This window comes from Cyclopterus lumpus, chromosome 9 (genome assembly GCF_009769545.1).
Source record: "Cyclopterus lumpus isolate fCycLum1 chromosome 9, fCycLum1.pri, whole genome shotgun sequence".
In the NCBI taxonomy this organism is placed as follows: Eukaryota; Metazoa; Chordata; class Actinopteri; order Perciformes; family Cyclopteridae; genus Cyclopterus; species Cyclopterus lumpus.
In genome coordinates, this window is record NC_046974.1 from 17,625,240 (window position 1) to 17,647,358 (window position 22,119).

At 42.9% G+C, this 22,119-nt stretch overlaps 1 protein-coding gene and 1 long non-coding RNA gene across 2 annotated transcripts in view; one reads left to right on the top strand and one right to left on the bottom strand.

Moving 5' to 3' along the window:
* The first annotated feature begins 201 nt into the window (after window positions 1–201).
* LOC117736367 (eosinophil peroxidase-like) lies at window positions 202–5,899 on the top strand. The gene is made up of 12 exons (XM_034541667.1): window positions 202–277; window positions 554–641; window positions 837–1,012; window positions 1,102–1,234; window positions 1,438–1,567; window positions 1,673–1,879; window positions 1,978–2,335; window positions 2,445–2,605; window positions 2,699–2,957; window positions 5,025–5,195; window positions 5,332–5,569; window positions 5,659–5,899. The coding sequence occupies exons 1-12, from the start codon at window positions 211–213 to the stop codon at window positions 5,867–5,869; spliced, it is 2,199 nt and encodes a 732-aa protein (XP_034397558.1). The 5' UTR covers window positions 202–210; the 3' UTR covers window positions 5,870–5,899.
* Window positions 5,884–22,119, bottom strand: part of LOC117736371 — a 34,701-nt gene continuing 18,465 nt past the window's right edge. The window contains exons 2-3 of the long non-coding RNA XR_004609966.1: window positions 16,030–16,033; window positions 5,884–5,913 (exon numbers count right to left, since the gene is read on the bottom strand). This is a non-coding gene — a long non-coding RNA (uncharacterized LOC117736371). The remainder of the gene's footprint in view (window positions 5,914–16,029; window positions 16,034–22,119) is intronic.

Sequence of the window (22,119 nt, forward strand, 5' to 3'; positions counted from 1 at the left end):
TGTGCTTATCCAAGGTTACTTTACTTTTATTTTTAACCCTTCCACATTCTTTTTAATTTGACTTAATATGTCCAGTAAATATTCTATGGGCATTTAGATGCATTAGATTGGATTATATTTGTTTTAGAACAAAATTTGTAACAATTCTATTAGTTTAAGTGATTTGACCTGTGCTTTACCGACTGGAGAAAATTTGTCTTGTTTGCAAAGATGAACCACTTTCTGTGCCTACTGGCTGCAGTTCTTTACCTGAGCGTGCAATGCCAGGTGGATGCCGGTGAGTAAAACCTCTATCATCTTACTGAGAATAGCTATAGCTTTAAATGCATTCATTACTTGGTTGATTCCTACTACATTTTAATCTCTTATTTTTGTATTAAACTTTTGAAACATTTGAGTTCATGGTTTATTTTGAGACAATATATATTTAGTAAAATGATGTAACTGTGTGCCATGGATGAAAAATGATCATCTCAGAAATGCACTGGCCAAAAACATCATCATTAAGTATTAAAAAAAAGTATATGAAACAAAATTTATTTTATGCTTTCAGAATCCCATTTGAGCAGGAGTGCCATTGAAAGGGCTGTGATGGAAGCCAAGGCCACAGTAGACTCGGCCTACGAGTACTCCAGGAGAGTGTGAGTAGCCTGCTAAACACATTTTTTCCTACTTTGATTGAAAAATAAAGTTGTTTAACACATGTGTATTAAATTGCTATTGAATACATTGTGACTGAACACAGGCACAGCATGGAAGTGTACAATACATTCAACTGGAAGTTGTACGGCGCCAGAAGCAATAACTCATAGATCTGATGTCTCCACACAATACAGGAGCGTTGAGCGCGTGAGGAGGAATGCAGTGAGTCCGTCAGACATTCTGCGGTTGGTGAAGCAGCCTGTTGGGCAAACCCGTAATGCTGTGCGTGCTGCTGACTATATGGATAATACCATTAAACTCATCAAGAGGTCTTTGGAAAGACGTGAAAAACGCTCCATCAATGCCACAGGTGTTTATCCTTTACAGCTTCACAGAAATGTCTTGCAAAGAGCAGTTGCAGCTGAGTTGCTCATTTCTTGTCTCTGTCTTGTCCATAAGATCTGATCTCTGAGGAGGACCTGGAGGTCATTGCTTCCTTGACCGGCTGCTCTCCCAGGCATCGTCCCACTTCTTGCAAGACTATTCCCGATTTAAATAAATTTCGCACTGCAAGCAGCGTCTGCAACAACAAGTGAGGCAATTTTACGATTGATGGGGGAAGAAAAAGAACAGAAGTTACAAATATGTCCACAGCTAATTGACTACTTAATCTGTTTGCCTATCTGAAATAAAGATGTTAAAAATGGGAGTACAACTGCAGGTTTGTCAATCACTGGTACTTGCTGTGCACCTATGTGTGAAACGAAGAAATATTCTGACTTGTTTCTTGTCTAGACTTAACACCCGCTGGGGAGCCTCCAACACACCTTTCACCCGCTGGCTCCCTAATGAGTATGAGGATGGAATCTCTCTGCCCAAGGGCTGGGACCCTAAACGCAAAATCAACAAACGTCTTCTTCCCTTGGTAACATACTTCAGAATATCATCTTCACTCACTATGAGAAAACAACACTGGCAGTTGAAAATGTCCTTTTCACCAATGTGCTCATTGCCCACATGCTGTTCTCAGGTCAGAGAGGTGTCCAACAGAATTGTGCGTACAGTAAACTCTAATGTGGAGAGCGACCCACTCTACACTCACATGGTCACAATGTTCGGCCAGTGGACGGATCATGACCTGACCTTCACTCCTCACTCTCCTGTGATTCGCTCGTTCAATAATGGGATTGACTGTGACCAGAGCTGTGACCGGACAGAGCCCTGCTTCCCCATCGAGGTTAATGTTTGCTGCATTACACAAAAAAAGACATGAATACACCTGACACACACACAAAAACACAAATAATGTTAATAACATTTTTGCCATCTCATCAGATTCCCAAGAAAGACCCTCGCTTTGGCAAAAAATCTCAGAGTTGCATCCCCTTCTTCCGCTCAGCAGCAACTTGTGGTTCTGGCAACTTTGGCCACACGTTTGGAGCGAGCACCGTCCGTCAACAGATCAACAGTCTCACGGCTTTCCTTGATGTAGGTCAGGTGTACGGTTCAGAGGACACCAAAGCTCGTTTCCTACGAGACCTCACCTCAGATAAGGGCCTGCTGAGAGTCAACACACAGTTCACTGACAGCAGCCGTGAGCTCCTCCCCTTCTCCACCATGGTTACCAACATGTGTGCCACCCGAGCCCGCATTACTGACAGTAAGGCACAGGAGGTGCCTTGCTTTGTGGCTGGTGAGTGGGTGCACCAACACTGATGAACAGATACAAAACGTGTTAAGTCCATCACAAGCATTGCACAGGGCTGACCGTTCTTTTGTCCTCATTTTATCTGACTTTAAAGGTGACGAGCGGTCCAATGAGCACATTGGCCTGACCGCTTTACACACACTGTTCCTGCGTGAGCACAACCGCCTGGTCCGTGCTCTGGCAGACCTCAACCCTCACTGGAACGGAGAGAGACTCTATCAAGAAGCACGTAAAATCATGGGAGGACATTCACAGGTTAGAAACAGGTTTAGCCTCATGGATTACAGAAATATTGGAATGTCTTCACCCAATGTGTTCAATCAACTGAATGTATTTTCTGTCTTTTAGGTTCTCACTTTCAGAGACTACTTACTTCCCATTGTTGGTCCAGACTTCATAGCCAGTCATGTGTCCACCTACCCTGGTTATGATGAAAACGTGGACCCCTCAATCGCCAATGTGTTTGCCACAGCTGCCTACCGATTCGCTCACCTTATGGTTCAGCCTTTCATGTTTCGTCTTAATGAGCAGTACCAGGATCACCCTGATTTCCCCAGCCCGATGCTGCACAAAGCTTTCTTTACACCGTGGAGGGTCGTCTTTGAAGGTAATACCAAGGTCTATTCACCTTTATTGAAAATATGAAATTACCAACTGTCAGTAGAGAATGTATAGCTTATTCCAGTGTATTGCAAATTATTTCTCTTAATGTGAAATTAGGCAACTATTCTCAACCACTTGGCCGGGGCCCATTAGTGGGTCAAAGATGGCCATCTAGGGGCCAGTGAAGGTAATGCCAAATGGTTAATTTTGAGTTATTTTATTTATATATCTAAATTCAAAAATAATTAAAAACATAGTAATTCAAACAAAGCATACAATAAAAGACCAGATAGGTTTGAGTGTCACCACGGAAATCACGGCTCATCATCAGGTCAAGACAAACCTTTTCCTAGATCCATTGACACAAAATTGATCGTTTGTTGAAACCCTGAATACAATATATTTGGGTTTGTAATGACATACAGTGATGGTAGAGAAGAATATTTGTATCATGATTTGGGAAGTGATTCTCTGATTTCTTTAACAATCTGAAGTGGGCCAAGGAAAGGTTGAGAACCCCTGCAATACGGGGTGTTTATTTTCTTACTTACTCTGAGCTCTGCTCTGCAGTCTTTGCTGCCACTGATGGCTGGAGGCTTATTCCAATAATACTAGTGTTGGAGCATTGTATCCTGTACAAGTTACATGCAGGTATATGCACCCTGCCTATTGAACACAAAGCACACAGACACAGAGCGCTCTAATAAAAGAATCGAAGTCCATATTCAACCTTTAATTTCTCAAAGCCCCCCATCTGAGGAAACTACATTGATTCATTAAATCTCTGAAATCATAACATGATTAAGTAAATTGAAAATATTTCAATGGCCTCTGAAAATCATAGATTATATAAATGCCAAGGAAGAATGACCAAATACATCTTAAGAGTGCCATAGAGCTGAGCGAATGTGGAGGAGAAGCAAACAATCCACCCAGAGATCCTCCTAAAATCCATATGCGTATGTAGCAAAGTGTTACACTGGGTGAGGCCGGCATATTTCTCTATGATTTTCAGTGAAAGTGGCAGTCCTGTAAGGAGTTAAAATCATTAAAAAGGATTATTAATATCCGAGCAAGTTTGGACCTAATGTTGACAATCCAAACAGTTTGATTGTTAGATCCTGAAATCGGAATTATTTTTGCAAAATGAGTGAAGGGTAACTCCGTAAAATCCTTATCCTGTCGTTTAACTCCCACTATTTTCTTTAAGGAGGTTTTGGACAGTTTATGTTAGGATGTATTAGATATTGTAAAATGCATCTTTCCAACTCAGTCCAGCCTCTACTCATTTTCTCAGTGTTCAATTGGACTCCTCCAGCATGGTACAGTTCGATTTCCCAAATGAAACATTGGTAGTCTGTAACTTGTTTGAAATGCTAGTGTTGTTACATTGGCTACCTGTAACATTGGGGATTGATTACATTCTTTTGTACTTGTCTTTAAGGCTTTAAATAGTTTAGCACCTTTATACCTCTCTTTATACAACCCGTTCCCTTAAATTGTGGCGCTGGCTTGCTCAATGTACCAAAAGATAATAAGTCTATGGTGAATATTCACCAAATGTTTGGAACAAACTCCCATCACAAAGAAGACAAGCAACATCTGTTGAGTTTTAAGAAAAAGCTCAAAATGTATTCATGATCTTGATTTTAATGAATTCCACCTTTTTCCAACAGCATTGTTCTTATTTTATTTATGTTTTACATACATTATATATGGTTTTCATATCTTAATTTCCAACTTGCTTTATAACTTATATTATCTAATTTTGTGTCTCTTTAGGGTTGCATTATTATATTGTTTCTGCTCCTTAAATACCTGTGTTATTGATTTGTTTCTGTTGTTACGCACCGGTGTGCAGCCTTCTGTTAAAGGTGCTACATAAATGATGCTTCTTCTTCTAGTTTTTCTTCATATTTGTTTTTTAATTATTATTACTATTCTTATAGTAGTATTATTGCATTATTATTATATTTGTTAAAAACTACAATGAGTTGCAGAGTGCATGGGGTCATGATTCTCAGTAGCAATAGCCTACATTTTAAATGTTCCTGTCCCTTGTGTTCCTCAGGTGGTCTGGACCCCCTCATCAGGGGCCTGGTGGGTCGTCAGGCCAAGCTGAACACACAGGATCACATGATGACGGATGAACTGAGGGACAGGCTGTTTAAATTCTCCAGTGAGTTGGCACTGGATCTGGCTGCCCTCAACATGCAGAGAGGAAGAGACCATGGACTCTCTGGTAGTTATTTAGTCTTCATACTTGTGTATTTTGTTATATCTAGAGTCAATTTTACTTACATGTCTATGATTTTGCAGGACCTACAGACCACACTCTTAAAATATCTCAACATATTTACACTGTATGCCCTTTTTAGGATACAACCAATGGCGTAAATTCTGTGGGCTGTCGCAGCCAAGAACTAAGAAAGCGCTGGCAAAAGTGCTGAAAAGTAAGGACCTGGCCAATAATCTGCTGAAACTCTACGGGAGAGCTGACAACATCGATGTGTGGCTGGGAGGAGTGGCTGAGCCGTTTGTCCGTGGAGGAAGAGTGGGACCTTTGTTTGCCTGCCTGATTGCCACTCAGTTCCAGCGGATCCGCACGGGAGACCGGTAAGTGCTAAAAATGCATTGTTGATTGAAATAAAGACGTGCAGATAGTTGTGTTAGCCACACTTTTAAACATGAACTGCCAATTGCAGACTTTGGTGGGAGAACAATGGCGTTTTCACTGCGGGCCAGAGGGACTCCCTGAAGAACACCTCTCTTGCACGTATCATCTGTGACAACACTGGCATCACTGATGTACCAGCCCAGCCCTTCCTGTATGCCCCCAGAAAGTCTGGTTACACTAAATGTGGTGACATCCCTGTCTTTGATCTCAGTCCATGGAAGGAGAGTATTAACTCGTAAGCGGTCTGACTGAAGACAGCTACATCTCAGGGCATCTGTTTTTTCTGTGTAAGATGAGACTGTTCTTCACACTTCTGCTGACTACTTTTTATTTAAATCTAAGGGCAATTCATACATAACATTTCTGCTGGATATTATTCTGCTGGAGTGCCGGCGATTAGTTGAAATGTGATTTTTTTCCTTCTCTTTCAAATGTAGATTTTTTTTTCCTGACCAATGATCATTTCTAAATAATGACCTTTACAAATAAATATCTGTAACTTGTAATTGTGTTCATCCTAAGAGTTAACAATTGACATCATAAATAAGTGTTATTTGTATCATGACTTAATTCTTATAATAATACTTTCAAGATCTATGGTGCTTGTGCAACATTGGACCATGAGTCCATACATCTACTGCACAGGATATAGTGGTCAAGCTGGCTTGGTATACACCATGTTTAAACAAATAACATGTGATAAAGATAATACGTATAAGCACATGTACAAGTCAAATCTCAATACATTAATCCAGTGATCAATTTGATCACGCTGCGTGCCCCAGCTTGAGTTCTCCCTAAATTGATCCGTGGGACCTTGAAACTATAAATTAGTGTGTTTTTGGTGCGTTTGTTTAGTTGTAATCTGCAACCTGACCGCTAAATGTATACACATATTCAGGACACTTGTCGTTAACTTGTTGTATTAGAGGCCTCTGCACGACAGTATGTTATCTTCAGTTTTTGCTATATGGTACACATTCTTGTGTCTGGAAAATATGTATTTAGGTTAGAGGCCTCTGCGTGACGTTATGTTATCTCAAGTTTTGATGTATGGTGCTCGTTCTTGGGTCTGAAACATACGTACTTAGATTAGAGGCCCCTGGGGGACGGTGTGTTATCCCCAGTTTTTGTCACAATATCGCCTCTATAAAACTAGCTGCCTCGCACTGGACAGTAGACTTTCCAATTGACTGCGAAGTCTCCGGGCTGACTAGTCGCTCGTTATGACCTATGATTCCTGTAATAAACTCTATCATACAAGAAAGAACAGTGTCCGCGGAAGATTCCTTCATCCTCATTCTTCAACATCACTGCCGCTTGAAAGATACGACAAACTCGGCGTCACGAACTCGGACGTGCTGTGACCTACTACGACGACACACGGTGAGCATTTCTCACTCGATTGGATGCTGGTTCATTTATCGAGCTGTATGTGGAAATTGTATGGTAACCTATTTTCTTTTTAAATGGAAATCTCTTGTTGAAGTGATGTGTTTGAATTGAAGCTCTGCTAAATTTGATTTTATTTGCGTAAGAATACGCAAAAGGGAGAAGTATTATAGAGATAAAAATCGTCAGGAATTAAGTTAAAAAGACAAAATTGGGATAAACCTGGATCCAAGTAATTTAAATAAATAAATGTAAAACAGTAATAAGGAACAGAGGAAAGAGAGAGAGATAAGATTAAAGGAAAGGATCATATGACTGAGCCGCAGAATCTGGATAAATAAACATGGGCCGGAAAACCTGGAACAACACCGTATGGTCAGTTTAACTGGAGATTGTAGAATAAAAGGTCGATTGACTGTTCCCACTCTGACATTTGTTGACGAACAGTGTCTGATGCAGCCTCTCATCGACTATTTACATCTCAGAGGTAGCATACATTTTATGAGAATAAGAAAGATAGAAAAGGGAGCAGCAAAAAGCATGCTATATGAATGTATGTTCGATGTATTAAATATATAATGAGCTTCTTGTGAAAAGACGTAAGATAATAAATGAGTTATTAAATATGCAAATGAGCTTCGTTAGAGAGGACGTAACAAACAAATAAGTTACTAAATACACAATGAGCTTCTTAAGAAGACTAATACAATATGAGCCCTTTTTTCTTTCTTTTATAAAGGGACGTAATGACACTATGAGTCTCCTATTGTCTCCCCCCCAACTGTCTCTGTTCATGTGAAGCTGTGTGTGTGTCGAGGTGCGGCTGCGTGTGTGTGTGTAAGGGTTCCAACTCTCCTCCAAAAGAAGGGGGAGATTTTTAGTGGGACGTGAGACACAAAATTCTTTTGTCGCTTGAACTGTTTGTTTTATTTGGTTTTCATTAAATTCTACAAATGTTTAGCTCGGGGTTTAATTTGGAAATTAAGTTTATGATGCTTTTTAAGAACCTAATGGGTTCATAAGAGACTAAATCATTGCCTGTTTCTTTTCCCTTATTTGTTGGTACACATTTTAACCTGCTTTCATTTATAAGCTTATACGAATATTGATTGGTTTACATACAAATGAAAGGCTACATGCTGTAGTTAGTTAAAAGAAAAAGTAAATAAGTGGATAGAGGGCTTGGTAACTGACTGACCAGTTAATGCATTTAATTCATTAATGGCATATGATTGTTTGGTCTAAACTCTGCTCACAATTGCAGATGTCAGTTTTATTGTTTGTGCGTGATTTAGTCCGATTTGTGCTGTGTTGGAGATTCAATATCATGACTGTTTGACGATTTGAGCTGGATATTGGGTGATAAATTAGGCGATTGTCTTACAGTGATTAAGACAACATTTGGTGACAGTCAGTCACTTGCGGGAGCACGTGATCTTTATGTAAAAAATGATAAGCAGACTTTGGGTTGTGCTATCGCATTAAGAGGCTCTTGATCCTTTTGGCGTTGACAAATCAATTCCATTTTTGACTAGGTTGAATTTGTGGTTTTGATACATGAATGACTGAATGAATTGATTAATTTGGTGGCTGGTTGAGTGATTGAGTGTTTGTTAATTGGTTAATTAATTTAAATAAATAAATAAATAAAATTAAAATAATAAAAAAACGGGGGAGAAATAATCTGAATAGCTTTAGGTAGTTTTAATCACACTTCTTAAATTACAAATAAAGGAACAGAAGGACGCCGTTATAATGGGGAAAAAGGACACTAAAATTCCAAAAGTAATTACTCCTGTTGATGTAGTACAGAAGAATAATCCTTTAATTCAGTGGTTCCCAAACTTTTTCTGTCAAGACCCCCTTTGATGATATAGGAACATTGGATTCTTCAGTTTGTTTAACTGGGGAAAAAAAATAGCAATAATAAAATATATATAAAATAAAAAATATATAAAATAATTTGTAAATACAATTAACTTAATTTCAAACAAAGTGCAAACAACATATACTGTATTTCCTCACATTGAACAGCAGGTTTTCTCAAACAATAAAATAACACAATTATGAACAAGGTGTGCAGGTCTACATGGACCATATTATGTTGTGATCATATTCCTATGTATATTCCTTTTCATATATATCAATCAGTGACTGGTGTGGGCTTGCTTTGCTTTACAGATTTTGTCAAAGCGGGGTTGCTGGTTGGAGATAGCTACTCTCAGTTCATTCTCAATGTTCAACTTTGATCTGTATTTGGTCTTCATTGCAGCAACTGCAGAAAACCCTGTTTCACATAAATAGGATGTGGCAAAAGGCAACAGTATGCCCATAGCTCTTTGGCCTAGTAGTGGGTAGTCTTTCTCCACTCCAATCCACACACTGGGGTCTCTCATCCTGACCGACAATAGTGCTTGTAAAGCCCAGAGACAGATATGCCTCGCTATATTTTCTTGCCTTTACCTTAGTTTGAGGCGTTGTCGAGGTGGTCGCGTCGCCTGTTGCGGCTGTAACAGAAGTTCCATCGGATTTGCGCTTCAGACCAGTCACAAATCTGTCCATCTTTGTACATACTTCCTTCTCTTATCTTTATCTTTCTCTGTCGCTCCGTATCTTTCTCGCTCTGTGTCGCTGTGTGTCTCTCTCTCGTTCGCGCTCCCTCACTCTCTCTCTCCCTCGCTCGTTCGCGCTCTCTCGCTCGGGCGCGCGCTCGCTCTCTCGCTCGGGCGCGCTCGCTCTCTCGCTCGGGCGCGCGCTCGCTCTCTCGCTCTCGCTGGTTTTGCCACAGTCGGTCTGTGACATGAGCCGCTCTGGTGGCGTGGTTGGAACACAGTGCATGTCACGTCGGTTATTTTATATTGTTTTACCGGTGTATGTGTGCGTCTGTGTGTGTGGGTTGGTGATGAAGCCGCGACCCCCCTGTAGTACCACCCACTTTGGGAACCACTGCTTTAATTGGAGGCATCGCAAATTGGAGGCATCGCAAACATTGCAAAGATATTGGAAAAATGGCATAAACGCTGGCCTGAAATTGACCAACCATGGCCAGTGGAGGGGACTCTTAACCCAGATGTAATTAAAATAATGCAGGTACTTGTATCCACATACAAGGCGGAGCAAAAGAAGGGAAAGAAGGGGGAAAAACAACAGCGTCCAGACGAATGTTCTAATGATTCAGGAGGAGCATGGGTTAGCTCACGTTGCAAGAGAGGAAGTTAAGAGAAAGATTACAAAGGAGTATGATTTTGGGCACTATGTTTGCTTGAACAGATTGATTATGTCAAAGGCAGCAGAAAGGTTTAGAAGGATGAGGACAGATGAGAGGGAGGCTGCTCTAGCAGTGTAAAGTTGCTCAGAGACAGCAAGGAGGGCAGTCTAGAATCTAGACTGATGAGGGTCGAACTGGTGGAGGAATATCCATTTTGAATATCTGATGTAATTATAATCCGAAGATTTACCTCTTGACTATTGCTTGGTTATTCTGTAGTTTTGATTTTGTTTTGCTCTTTCGAGACTCTGTGTGGTCTCGAAGGGGGGGACGAATGGACAATATGATTTATAATTTCACATTTATAATTTCATTCATGTACTTATAGAAGTGTTAATCTGTATTTGATGTTTTAATTTTTCATTTGTATCTGTTCTGTATGCAAAATATACTGTTTTTCTTTTCTTTTCTTTCATTCTAGAACATATTGGGGCAAGACCACTGTGCGGGTGGTGAATTGTTATGGGACTCCGATGTGTTGAATGGATTCAAGACACGTCAAAGATGAACAATAATGAACAATACGAATGATCTGAAGGACTCTGAACAAGGACTGATGATACAACATCCAGATTCAAGACGTCATCGATGCTACAACTGAGAGTCAAGGCTGCTGAGAAACTGCAGTGTTATACATTTTTATGTCTTATCCTATACGTTACATTATTAGTATTAAAAATGAATTTTCTTCTTTATGTGCCAATTGTTTGGGAAATGATGTTTTTGTTGTTGGGCAAATATAGATGGGACCTTGGATGTTTTATTTTCTCGATGATTGAGGGACAGTGGGTCTAGGCAGGAAGAGGTTCATTGGAAGGTGTGATGGGTCGACCAGCCTGACTTTTGTTTTGATTTGCTGAGAATTCCATATGTATTTGCTTAAGTAATTTCCTTACACAATTTGCTAAAATTCCTCATTTCAGTGGTATGGAGTACTATGTAAGGTTGCCTTAGCAGAGGAGCTGTGAGAGAATTGTCCTGTCTCCATTGTTTAATGGACATTAATCAATATTAATATTAGATTTCAGGAAAGATAGCTGCCTAACAGGTTTTCACTCTCACTTTTTATACTCCATACAATTGTTTTATTGTTAAAATGATGCGGGTTGCTATTTTTTGTCACAATTATACACAGGTATGTTTTCTTCTTTTGTTTGTTGGTCGAGACTTTTTTTAGTCTCGAAGGGGGGAATATGTGGTATATTCTCAGCTTCCTTAGAAGCTTGCTTCCAAATTACTGTGTCCCCCTCGAAAGAATGCCCGTTGACCTGTTGGAGGATCGGTCCGTACCTAGTACTCGGTACTCGTTCTTGTGTCTGGAACATGTGTGTTTAGATTAGAGGACTCTGCATGACAGTATGTTATCTTCAGTTTTTGCTATTTGGTACACATTCTTGTGTCTGGAAAATATGTATTTAGGTTAGAGGTCTCTGCGTGACGGTATGTTATCTCAAGTTTTGATGTATGGTGCTCGTTCTTGGGTCTGAAACATACGTATTTAGATTAGAGGCCCCTGGGGGACGGTGTGTTATCCCCAATTTTTGTCACAATATCGCCTCTATAAAACTAGCTGCCTCGCACTGGACAGTAGACTTTCCGATTGACTGCAAAGTCTCCGGGCTGACTAGTCGCTCGTTATGACCTGTGATTCCTGTAATAAACTCTATCATACAAGAAAGAACAGTGTCCGCGGAAGATTCCTTCATCCTCATTCTTCAACATCACTGCCACTTGAAAGATACGACAGTATGCAACGTGACTCTTTCGCTATTTTGTACTTTGTTACTCAAAGCTCTCAGTAAACCTTTGGATTTTTCTACTTCACTTTATTCTTGCGTGATCTTTGCCATTGAGTCTTTTGTCTGATGATCGCAGGAGTGCTTCATTTAACAGCATATCTTTTGTAAAAGTTCAGAGAATCTCGAGCTACCTGGTGCTTGGAAGAAGAAGCTCCGAAGCCAGAGATATATAATAATCATTATTTAATAACAAACAAGAGTCATCTGTATACATACATGGTCCAGGCCCGGACGCGCTCACATGGCTTCGCTTCCACAGTCTCCTGATGTAGCCAACAGTTTCTGGCGTCACCACGTAAGAGACCAAATTCACGTCTGACAATTAGTTTTATTCGCAGTCCATTCACTGAGCTAAGCTCCCATTGGTTAGTGGAGGTATTCATGCAAATACCTTTCAGAGACACAGCATCAAAGTTCAAAGTTAGCTTTATTGTCACTTCTTCCATTTGTGCAAACATACAGAAGATCTGAAAGTACGTTTCTCTCCTGTCCAACATAAAGTGATTGTAGTAATAATAATAATAAATAAAAGTAATAAAGTGCAAACAGTTAACAACAACAACAAAGAACATGTAAACAATATATAAAGCAGCATTTGACATGAGTCTACTTTAGATTGATATCCAAGATGGCCGCTTGATGGCAGCCTCGATTTTTCGCTCGTGTTTTCGCGTTTTTATTTTTGCTCTTGTGTTTTTCACTTCTTTTTGCCTGTTTGTTTAGGTTGCTAGCTCTGTGCTCACAAACACAAGAGTAGCACCTTGAATATATTTAAACACTCGACTAACCTCAGAAGAGTAATTAGCCCGCTAGCCCGAAGACTTCCGGGTTTAGTCCAATTGTTGTTTTTGTCCTGCAACTGGAACGGCTGGTCTTCTCACCCCTGGCTGCCACGTCGCTAGCCATCACGAGCCCACCTGTCTACTCTGCCGGGATCTTTCCGTTCCGGTGCGGTGAGCAGACCTGGGTTGGTCTCCGCTAGCCACCACTGCACCAGGTGGACCTCCATTCTTCGGGCAGGATCGTCAGGCTATCGGGCTGCTAGCCCCTACCGGCTACCACTCTCTCCTCACCGGACTGCTGGCGTCTTCCCGCTGGTATGCTGTGGATCATCTCGCTGATTCTCCTGGGCTGCACATCGCTTCTCATCTCGCGGACGGCGGGCTCTCGGTCACAGGTTGGCGCTAGCTTAACGCTACTACTCCGCCACCGGACCATGCCGCCGCTGTACTCCGCGTCGGAGCTTCGCGGCTTTGATAACCACCTGCGCCCGGACTGCATGGACATTCTGAAACAACATGGAATACTCCGCCGAGGCCATCCTTCACACAGAGGCTCTGGCCGCATGTTCACCTACAACTTCACGTCCCAAAACTCCATCCCATCCCTGTGGTCCTGTCGCAATCGTACTTCCTCGTTACGTCATCACAACAAACCACACGTGAATTGGTCCAATCTCCGTCCCCTTCCTCAGTCCTCACAGCCTATCACAACGCAACGTCACCTGAAACTGGCCTTGCTCAACACCCGCTCACTCAATAACAAAAGCCTCCTTCTGAATGAATTCATAATTGATAGTAATCTTGATTTTCTCTGCCTCACTGAAACATGGCATAAACCCCTGGACTATTTCTCACTCAACCAGACCACCCCCACAGGATTCACATACACAGATAAACCTCGTCCAGAGGGGTGGGGAGGTGGTGTTGCTGCTGTCCACCGGGAGGACATTAAAACAACCACCATTCCCATTCCTGCCGTTCATTCTTTTGAACATATTGCCCTCAAACTCTCTGGTCCAACTCCTCTGGTAATTGCTGTTATTTACCGCCCCCCCAAGCCAAACCCCTCCTTCCTCTCTGACTTCTCTGATTTTCTGACCCAGCTCTGTGCAATTTCACCTGCCGTTCTCCTCCTTGGTGATTTTAACATCCATATTGATGACACGGAATGTAAACCTGCCATAGAATTCCTAGAACTGCTACAATGCTTCAACTTTACACAACACATCAACTTCCCCACTCACAGCCGAGGTCACATCCTGGATTTGGTCTGCTCCACTGGTCTCACAATACTTCAGCTCTCCAGCCTCAACCTCAATATCTCCGACCACCTGGCTATCACCATGGACATCGGCATCCCTATCCCCATCCCAAGAACCAAGCGCAACATATCCTTCAGAAATCTCAAAACTATTTCCCCCACAACTCTTTCAGCCTCTCTTGCCAGTACCATGTCGGCCTCCCCTTTCCCACTGTCTGATAATCCCTCCGATCTCGTAAATTACTACAATAACACACTCTCCTCCTGTCTTGATCAGCTGGCTCCTATTAAAACCCAAACGGTCTCATTCACTCACTCAGCTCCTTGGTATACTCCTGATCTCCACCACATGAAATCCCGTAAGCGCCAGCTTGAAAGACTCTGCAGGAAAACTGGTTTAACAGTCCATCTCCACGCACACTCTGACTACCTTCAACAATACAATGACGCTCTCATCTCAGCCCGGACCACCTACTACTCACACCTCATACACGCTGGCTCCTCCAACCCAAAGGCTCTCTTCTCAACAATAAACAAGCTTCTCAAACCCAGGGACAACACCTCCAAATCCTTTACAGTCGACAAGTGCAACTCTTTCCTTTCATTTTTCAATACAAAAATTGATATAATTTACAGCAACCTGAAGACCTCACCCGCACTTTCCATTTCGCCACCCCCTCTCCCCATATTCACCCCTCAGCCCCTTTCTCAGTTCTCCCCTGTGTCCCCTTTGGAGCTCTCTTCATTCACAACAGGAATGAGAAGCTCCACCTGTATTCTGGATCCCATACCATCTACTCTCACCAAGGAATGTCTCCCAGCCATTGCTCCACTCATCATAGCAATAATCAACTCCTCCCTCAACTCCGGCTCAGTCCCCGACACACTTAAACTGGCTGCTGTCACCCCCATCCTCAAGAAACCTGGACTCGACCCTGAGACCATGAGCAATTTCCAGCCCATCTCAAATCTTCCCTTCCTGTCAAAAATACTGGAACGTGTCGTCGCTGCACAACTCAAAACCCACCTCATTTCAAACGATCTGTTCGAGCCATTTCAATCTGGTTTCCGCTCACAGCACAGCACCGAAACAGCACTTCTCAAAGTCACCAATGACCTCCTCCTCTCCTCAGACTCTGGCCACCTCAACATTCTCCTTCTCCTGGATCTCACTGCAGCCTTTGACACCATCAACCACAACATCCTTCTCTCCCGCCTCGAATCGTCCCTCAACATCACCGGAACTGCTCTCTCCTGGCTCAAATCATATCTAACAAACAGACAACAATTTATCAGCATCAACAACTGCACCTCCTCCACTGCTCCTCTGTCTCAGGGCGTCCCCCAGGGTTCGGTGCTTGGTCCTCTTCTGTTCATCCTCTACCTGCTCCCTCTTGGAAACATCATACGTCATCACGGTCTCCTCTTCCACTGCTACGCTGATGATGTCCAGCTCTACATCTCCACAAAAGCCATTACCACTGCTACTCACTCCACTCTGACCAACTGCCTCACTGACATTAAATCATGGATGGAAACCAACTTTCTCAAACTCAACTGTGATAAATCGGATATGATCATCATCGGCCCCAAATCTCTCACCAAAACCAGTCACAACTTCTGCCTCACCATTGACAACTCCACTCTGTCTCCCTCCCCTCACATCCGCAACCTCGGAGTCATGTTTGACAGCAACCTCTCATTTGAACATCACATCAAACAAATCACCAGAACCTCCTTCCACCTAAAAAACATTGCCCGTCTCCGCTCATCACTTTCCTCATCTGCTGCTGAAACTTTAATCCACGCCTTCATCACCTCCAGAATTGACTATTGCAATAGTATTCTTTATGGGACATCTTCCAAAATCCTAAACAAACTCCAATACATCCAGAACTCTGCTGCTCGCCTGCTCACCCACTCCCGTGATCACATCACCCCTGTTCTCCAGAGCCTTCACTGGCTCCCCGTCCCACAACGGATCCAATACAAAATCCTTCTCCTCACTCACAAAGCCCTCCATAATCAGGCCCCCTCCTACCTCACCGACCTGCTCCACCACCACACTCCATCCCGTCAGCTCCGCTCCTCTGATGCCAATCTCCTGTCCATCCCACATAGGACCAAGCACCGGACGTGGGGTGACAGAGCCTTCTCCATATCTGCCCCCTCCCTCTGGAACTCTCTCCCCAAACTCATCCGAGACTGCACTGATCTTTCCTCATTCAAATCCCAAATCAAAACCCACCTGTTCAGAACTGCTTTTAATGTGTGATTGTTTGTTTTTGTTTTCTTATCAGGGTCCGAGCGACTCAAAGTCCCTATTTATTTGTTTTATTTGTTTTACCTGTATTTTAGCTATTCTTATTTATTTATTTTTAGCTTTTAGGATGTTTTAATTATGTGAAGTGTCTTTGAGTACTATGAAAAGCGCTATATAAATTAAATGCATTATTATTATTATTATTATTATTTAGGAGTGGGAGAGTGGGGAGAGAGTTCAGCTTCCTGACAGCCTGGTGGATGAAGCTGTTTGACAGTCTGGTGGTGCGAGCCCAGAGGCTCCAGTATCTCCTCCCAGAGGGCAGGAGGCTGAAGAGACCGTGTGAGGGGTGGCAGGAATCGCTCACAATCATGGTCACTTTGCGGGTGAGGCGGGTGTTATATATGTCCTGCAGGGAGGGGAGGGGGGGGGGGGGGGGGGGGGGGGGGGGGGGGGGGGGGGGGGGGGGGAGTGAGGCACCGATGATGCGTCCAGCTGCGTTCACTATGCGCTGCAGGGCTTTCCTGTTGTAGTCCGTGCAGCTTCCGCCCCACACAGTGATGCAGTTGGTCAGGATGCTCTCAATGGTGCCAGGGTAAAAGGTGCACATGATGGGTGGGGGGGGGGTTCTTGCCTTCCTCAGCTTCCGGAGGAAGTAGAGGCGCCTCTGTGCTTTCTTTGCCAGGGATGTTGTGTTGGCTGTCCAGGAGAGGTCTTCACTGATGTCCACCCCCAGGAATTTGGTGCTGCTCACTCTCTCTATGACAGCACCATTGATGGTCAGTGGTGGGTGTTCAGTGTGGCCTCTCCGGAAGTCAACAACAATCTCCTTGGTCTTGCTGTTGTTTAGAAGGAGGTTGTTGTCTCCGCACCACGTGGTCAGAAGACTGACCTCCTTCCTGTAGTGAGTCTCATCATCCTTGGTGATGAGACCAACCAGAGTTGTGTCGTCTGCAAACTTGACCATGTGGTTGGTGCTGTAGGTGGTTTTGCAGTCGTGAGTCAGCAAGGTGAAGAGCAGTGGACTGAGCACACGGCCCTGAGGGGCCCCTGTGCTTAGTGTGATGCTGCTCGAGGTGTTGTTGCCCACACGTACTGCATGCTACGCTGACCAGCAAATAAGACATAAGGTTCACACCTGAAGGTTAGTTCCATTGGCCACTTCAAAGAATGCCTCAAATCGATAAACTAGCGGGGTCAAAGCTCACACTTCCGGTCAAGGACAGGAAGTTCCCCTTCAGAATAAAACCCTATTATCCTGCCTTCAGAATAAAAGCAACATCTCAGGTTTCAATCAGCATCCCTTTAACTATTGTCTATACAATAAACCATCCATTCATTCCCATGCATCATACAATTAATCATTACATTTGTCATTAACAAACAGAATAATAAAACAGTAATCCTCTCTTATGCTTCATAATACATTCCTCAGAATATTCCTCAAATTAATTATCATAACTTTCTTTATGTATTAATTTAAAACATAACCTCTCTTATCTACATGTGCACATGTATATAAAATCCACTACAACTCAACAGTCCCTCCTTTTATACTATTCCATAGTATAAACAACTTGTATAGGATTTTATTTCACTGCACTGTAAACATCACTGTAATACAATCTCTATCATCAATACCTGTGGAAGAAAAAACAATATCACTCCCTCCTTTTGACCCTGCTCTGCAAAGTAACTAAAGTCTAGGATTGTTGTGCTCAGATATATGTGTCTATCTGTGCATATGTCTATGTGCATCTTCTTTCTCTGCACGCTCATCTTCTTGACGGTCGCCTTCCTCTGCATTCCTCCAATCCTCGATTTCCTCGGGTAAAAGAAAAAACAGCAGGTTCAAACAGTATTTATTTTATGATGATGATCATCAAACAGACTTCTGTGTTTTGTTATAATTTGAATCAATGTGTTAAAGATGCACGATACTCCTCTGTGGGCAGCTCACCTGTTGGTGAGGTCCATCACAGCAGGCAGTCAGGTACACAATGAAGGTCGACGATGGAGAGACAAGTGTAGCTGTAAAAGAGAATTAAAAACACACACAGAGCGGCTTTCTGCGCCGGCTCTAACTAAAGTTGGATATCTGAAATATATTTGGAAATAATTTTCATATTTCCTGAACCAATTTTCCAACATGTCTGAGAAGTAGTCATTCTATGTTTTCTTTTAATCTTCTCAAAATCTCAAAAAATATTTATTTTTATCAACGACTTCAAACGGCCCTGTCCACCTTCTTTCGTGAAGCTAGGACTTTCTCCTAGCTCTCTGTAGAGTCCACATGGGTCTCCTTGTCAACTCTCATGGGGAGAGAAATGTTCTCCCTCCTTTTGGAGGATATTTAGCCATTTTAGAATTAATTGTTTAACTAGCTCTCTTGACAAGGTGATAGACTGCTCTATGTGAATGTGTTCCATCTATATATATATTTCTTAACTTCTTGTCGGTGTTTGTTTGCACAAAATTGTGTGTGTGTCATTGTCAGACCTTATTCTCCTTAGAACACCATATCTCAGTATCAATTCTCCTTCCTCCCTCCTTTTCTGAAGCAAATCCAATTGATTCAGAAATCTGAAGGAAGGGATCGGTGTCGTCGGTCATTGGCAGGTGCCACATTTCTCCATGGCTCCTGCAGGCATGTGATGCTAGTTGGGGACATCCTCTCCACGTCGTCTTGTTCCATAAGGTCGACTGTGGCAGTCCCTAACCCAGTGTCCAAGCTTCCCACAGTTATGACAGGTTAGCTGATCTGTGCTAACTCTGTTGTTTCCTCGTCCGTCTTGACAAGGCTGGTCTCTGTGATTTTGTTCCCTTTTCTTCTCTTGCTCCAGAGCATTGGCCACTGCTTCTTGGATCTGGGTGGCTATGTCACTCACAACAGTCATCTGGTTCTGTGTTCTCAGTCCATTCCTAGTAGCTTCCGCATCTTCTTATGCTATCTGTAGCTTCAGTAGTCTTAGCGACAACTTCTCCTTGTTCACTCTGTCTTCTTCCTCATCCTCATGGTGCAGAGCGATGTGGTGTGTGATGTGTTCCTTCCACACCTCATAGGTGGCATTTTTTATGCCCACCGTCCGTTGCATCTCTCGCCTCAACTTTGCAGGGAGACCTGACACCACTGCAGCCTTCCACATGTTCAGGTAGGTCTGGTCCCTGTCATGTCTGGTGCCTGTAGCGGATTCCCAGGCGTCAGCAGCTCGCTTCAGATACACCATGGCTTCTTCACATGGCTTGAGTCTGATGCTGGCTAGGTTGTCCATATCTGGAGTATAGGGCCACTTGGTTCTGATGGCTCCAAACAGATGAATGCTAACAGTGTCTATGTCCTGGCTGTCCAAGACGACTGAACAGCCAGCAGTTCTCTCCAACTCCTTCAGTTCACTCAGGCAGGAGCACTTTGCCAGGATGGCTCTTAGGTCACCCACTGCTAATGGAGTCCCACTGGTGGCCGTGTTGAGTGCCTTGATCCAGGGGGATCCTCCACTCCTCAGGGGAGGCAGCTGGTCGACGAGGTACTGCACATCCCTCGGATTATATGGCTTGTATTGTGTTAAGCCATTGCTCAAGGTTATGATAGGGGCCTGAATCTGGTAGCCCTCTTCTTCTTCACTGTCCTCTTGGGCAGCTCTTCCTACTGACAGCATTTGTTTACGTGGACCTGTAGTCCTGTAGTTGATGTTGGATCTTACTTGGCTCCTGAGTCTACTTGGCGTGAGGTCAAGGCGGGGGAAGGGTTCTGCTACGGGTAAAGCGGGAGGTGACACAGGATGCTGGGTCTGTGGTGTGACTCCACCACATGGTGATGGAGGTGGGGGTGAGGGGCTGCTATGGCTCTGTCTATATGCGCCCAACCCCGTTCTTCGGTTGGTGTTTCTTCCTCCAGCAGGGTCTTCACCTCTATGCATTTCCGGGCACCGATGGCTTTACTCTGTGAAATTCCATATAGCAGCAGTCTTGCCGACACAATGGCTTTACCGGTTCTGGTGATGTCCGCTGAGCGGGATGTGAACGATCCTTTCCCCTTCTGTTTCTCCCTTGCCACGTCGTGCCTCAGCTTGAGCACTGTCATCAGCTGCAACTTCTGGTCTTCTGGTGGCTATTCAGCACTCTCTTCCCCTATTCAAATGAGTGAGTTTTACTGGCTGCAGCACCCTTTGTCTGAAAACTATTTTTTCTTCTATTTTAACAAACATTTTTAACGTAGTATTTACAAGACATTAGCACACTGTACTCTATTTACAACGCGTTTGCAGTAAAACAGAATGGCAGTTCAGCGACTCCATCTGGCTCTTACTGTGTTGTATCAACTGGTTATCCAATATTTAATTGTCCGCAAATTTCGTTGTCTAGCCCAGAGCTTCGGGCCCTCAACCGCAGGCGTCGTCATAAGCAATTTCAATTTCGGTTTCTAGCCATGAATTCCTTGCCTAGTAATTCATGCGTCGTCTTTTCCAGACCATAATTTATCCGTGCATCCAAACAGAACCTGAGAATTAGTATATAGACACAACAGAGCACCCGTCGGTATAACTCAACGAACTTCCAACCGTTTCCCACTGCAGACCGCTAACATCTTAGCTCCTACAGGCATATCAGACTTCAGTTCTGTTGGAACTCAAAACGCACAAGTGTATGGAAAACCAGTATCTAACATATGGAATATTTTCGCTTCCCAGCGAGGACAACCGGCATGCACAAAAATTCCAGTCAACATATATTCATTCATTCAACAAACAAATATACTGATGACCCCTTCACCTCTTAGGTAATAGTTTAGAATCTATGTCGTGTTTCACGCTAAATTTAAAACCTCGCACAACCAGCTCTGACCTCCCCACACCTAAATGTTTCCTGTATAATCTACACAAACTTCGGTAAAACGGGCTCTGCAGACCGTGATTAATCAGCGCTGTGTGTGGGAAAGTTCAGAGAGGCCGTCCGAGAGGCCCGAAACAAAGTTCAGCCTTCTCTAAATCATGTTACTCTGTAGCCTCGAACCACTCCTCAAGACACAAGGCTCACTCAGAGACTCCACGTCGGGAATCACCAAATTGTAAAAGTTCAGAGAATCTCGAGCTACCTGGTGCTTGGAAGAAGAAGCTCCGAAGCCAGAGATATATAATAATCATTATTTAATCATAACAAACAATAACAACTAGCGGGGTCAAAGCTCACACTTCCGGTCAAGGACAGGAAGTTCCCCTTCAGAATAAAACCCTATTATCCTGCCTTCAGAATAAAAGCAACATCTCAGGTTTCAATCGGCATCCCTTTAACTATTGTCTAAACAATAAAACATCCATTCATTCCCATGCATCATACAATTAATCATTACATTTGTCATTAACAAACAGAATAATAAAACAGTGATCCTCTCTTATGCTTCATAATACATTCCTCAGAATATTCCTCAAATTAATTATCATAACTTTCTTTATGTATTAATTTAAAACATAACCTCTCTTATCTACATGTGCACGTGTATATAAAATCCACTACAACTCAACACTTTACACTTTAATATTACACACACCCTGCAGCCAACAATCTATTGTCTTTTGGTTTTCCTCAGGTATGATGATTGCTTCAAATTATTGTCCAACCCCAACTTATAACCACAGACAATATAATTTACTCTATTTATATAACTTTGCTTCTGTGGATTTTGTTATTGTGAAACATTTAGTTGTTTCACTATTTATGGAAGGTCCC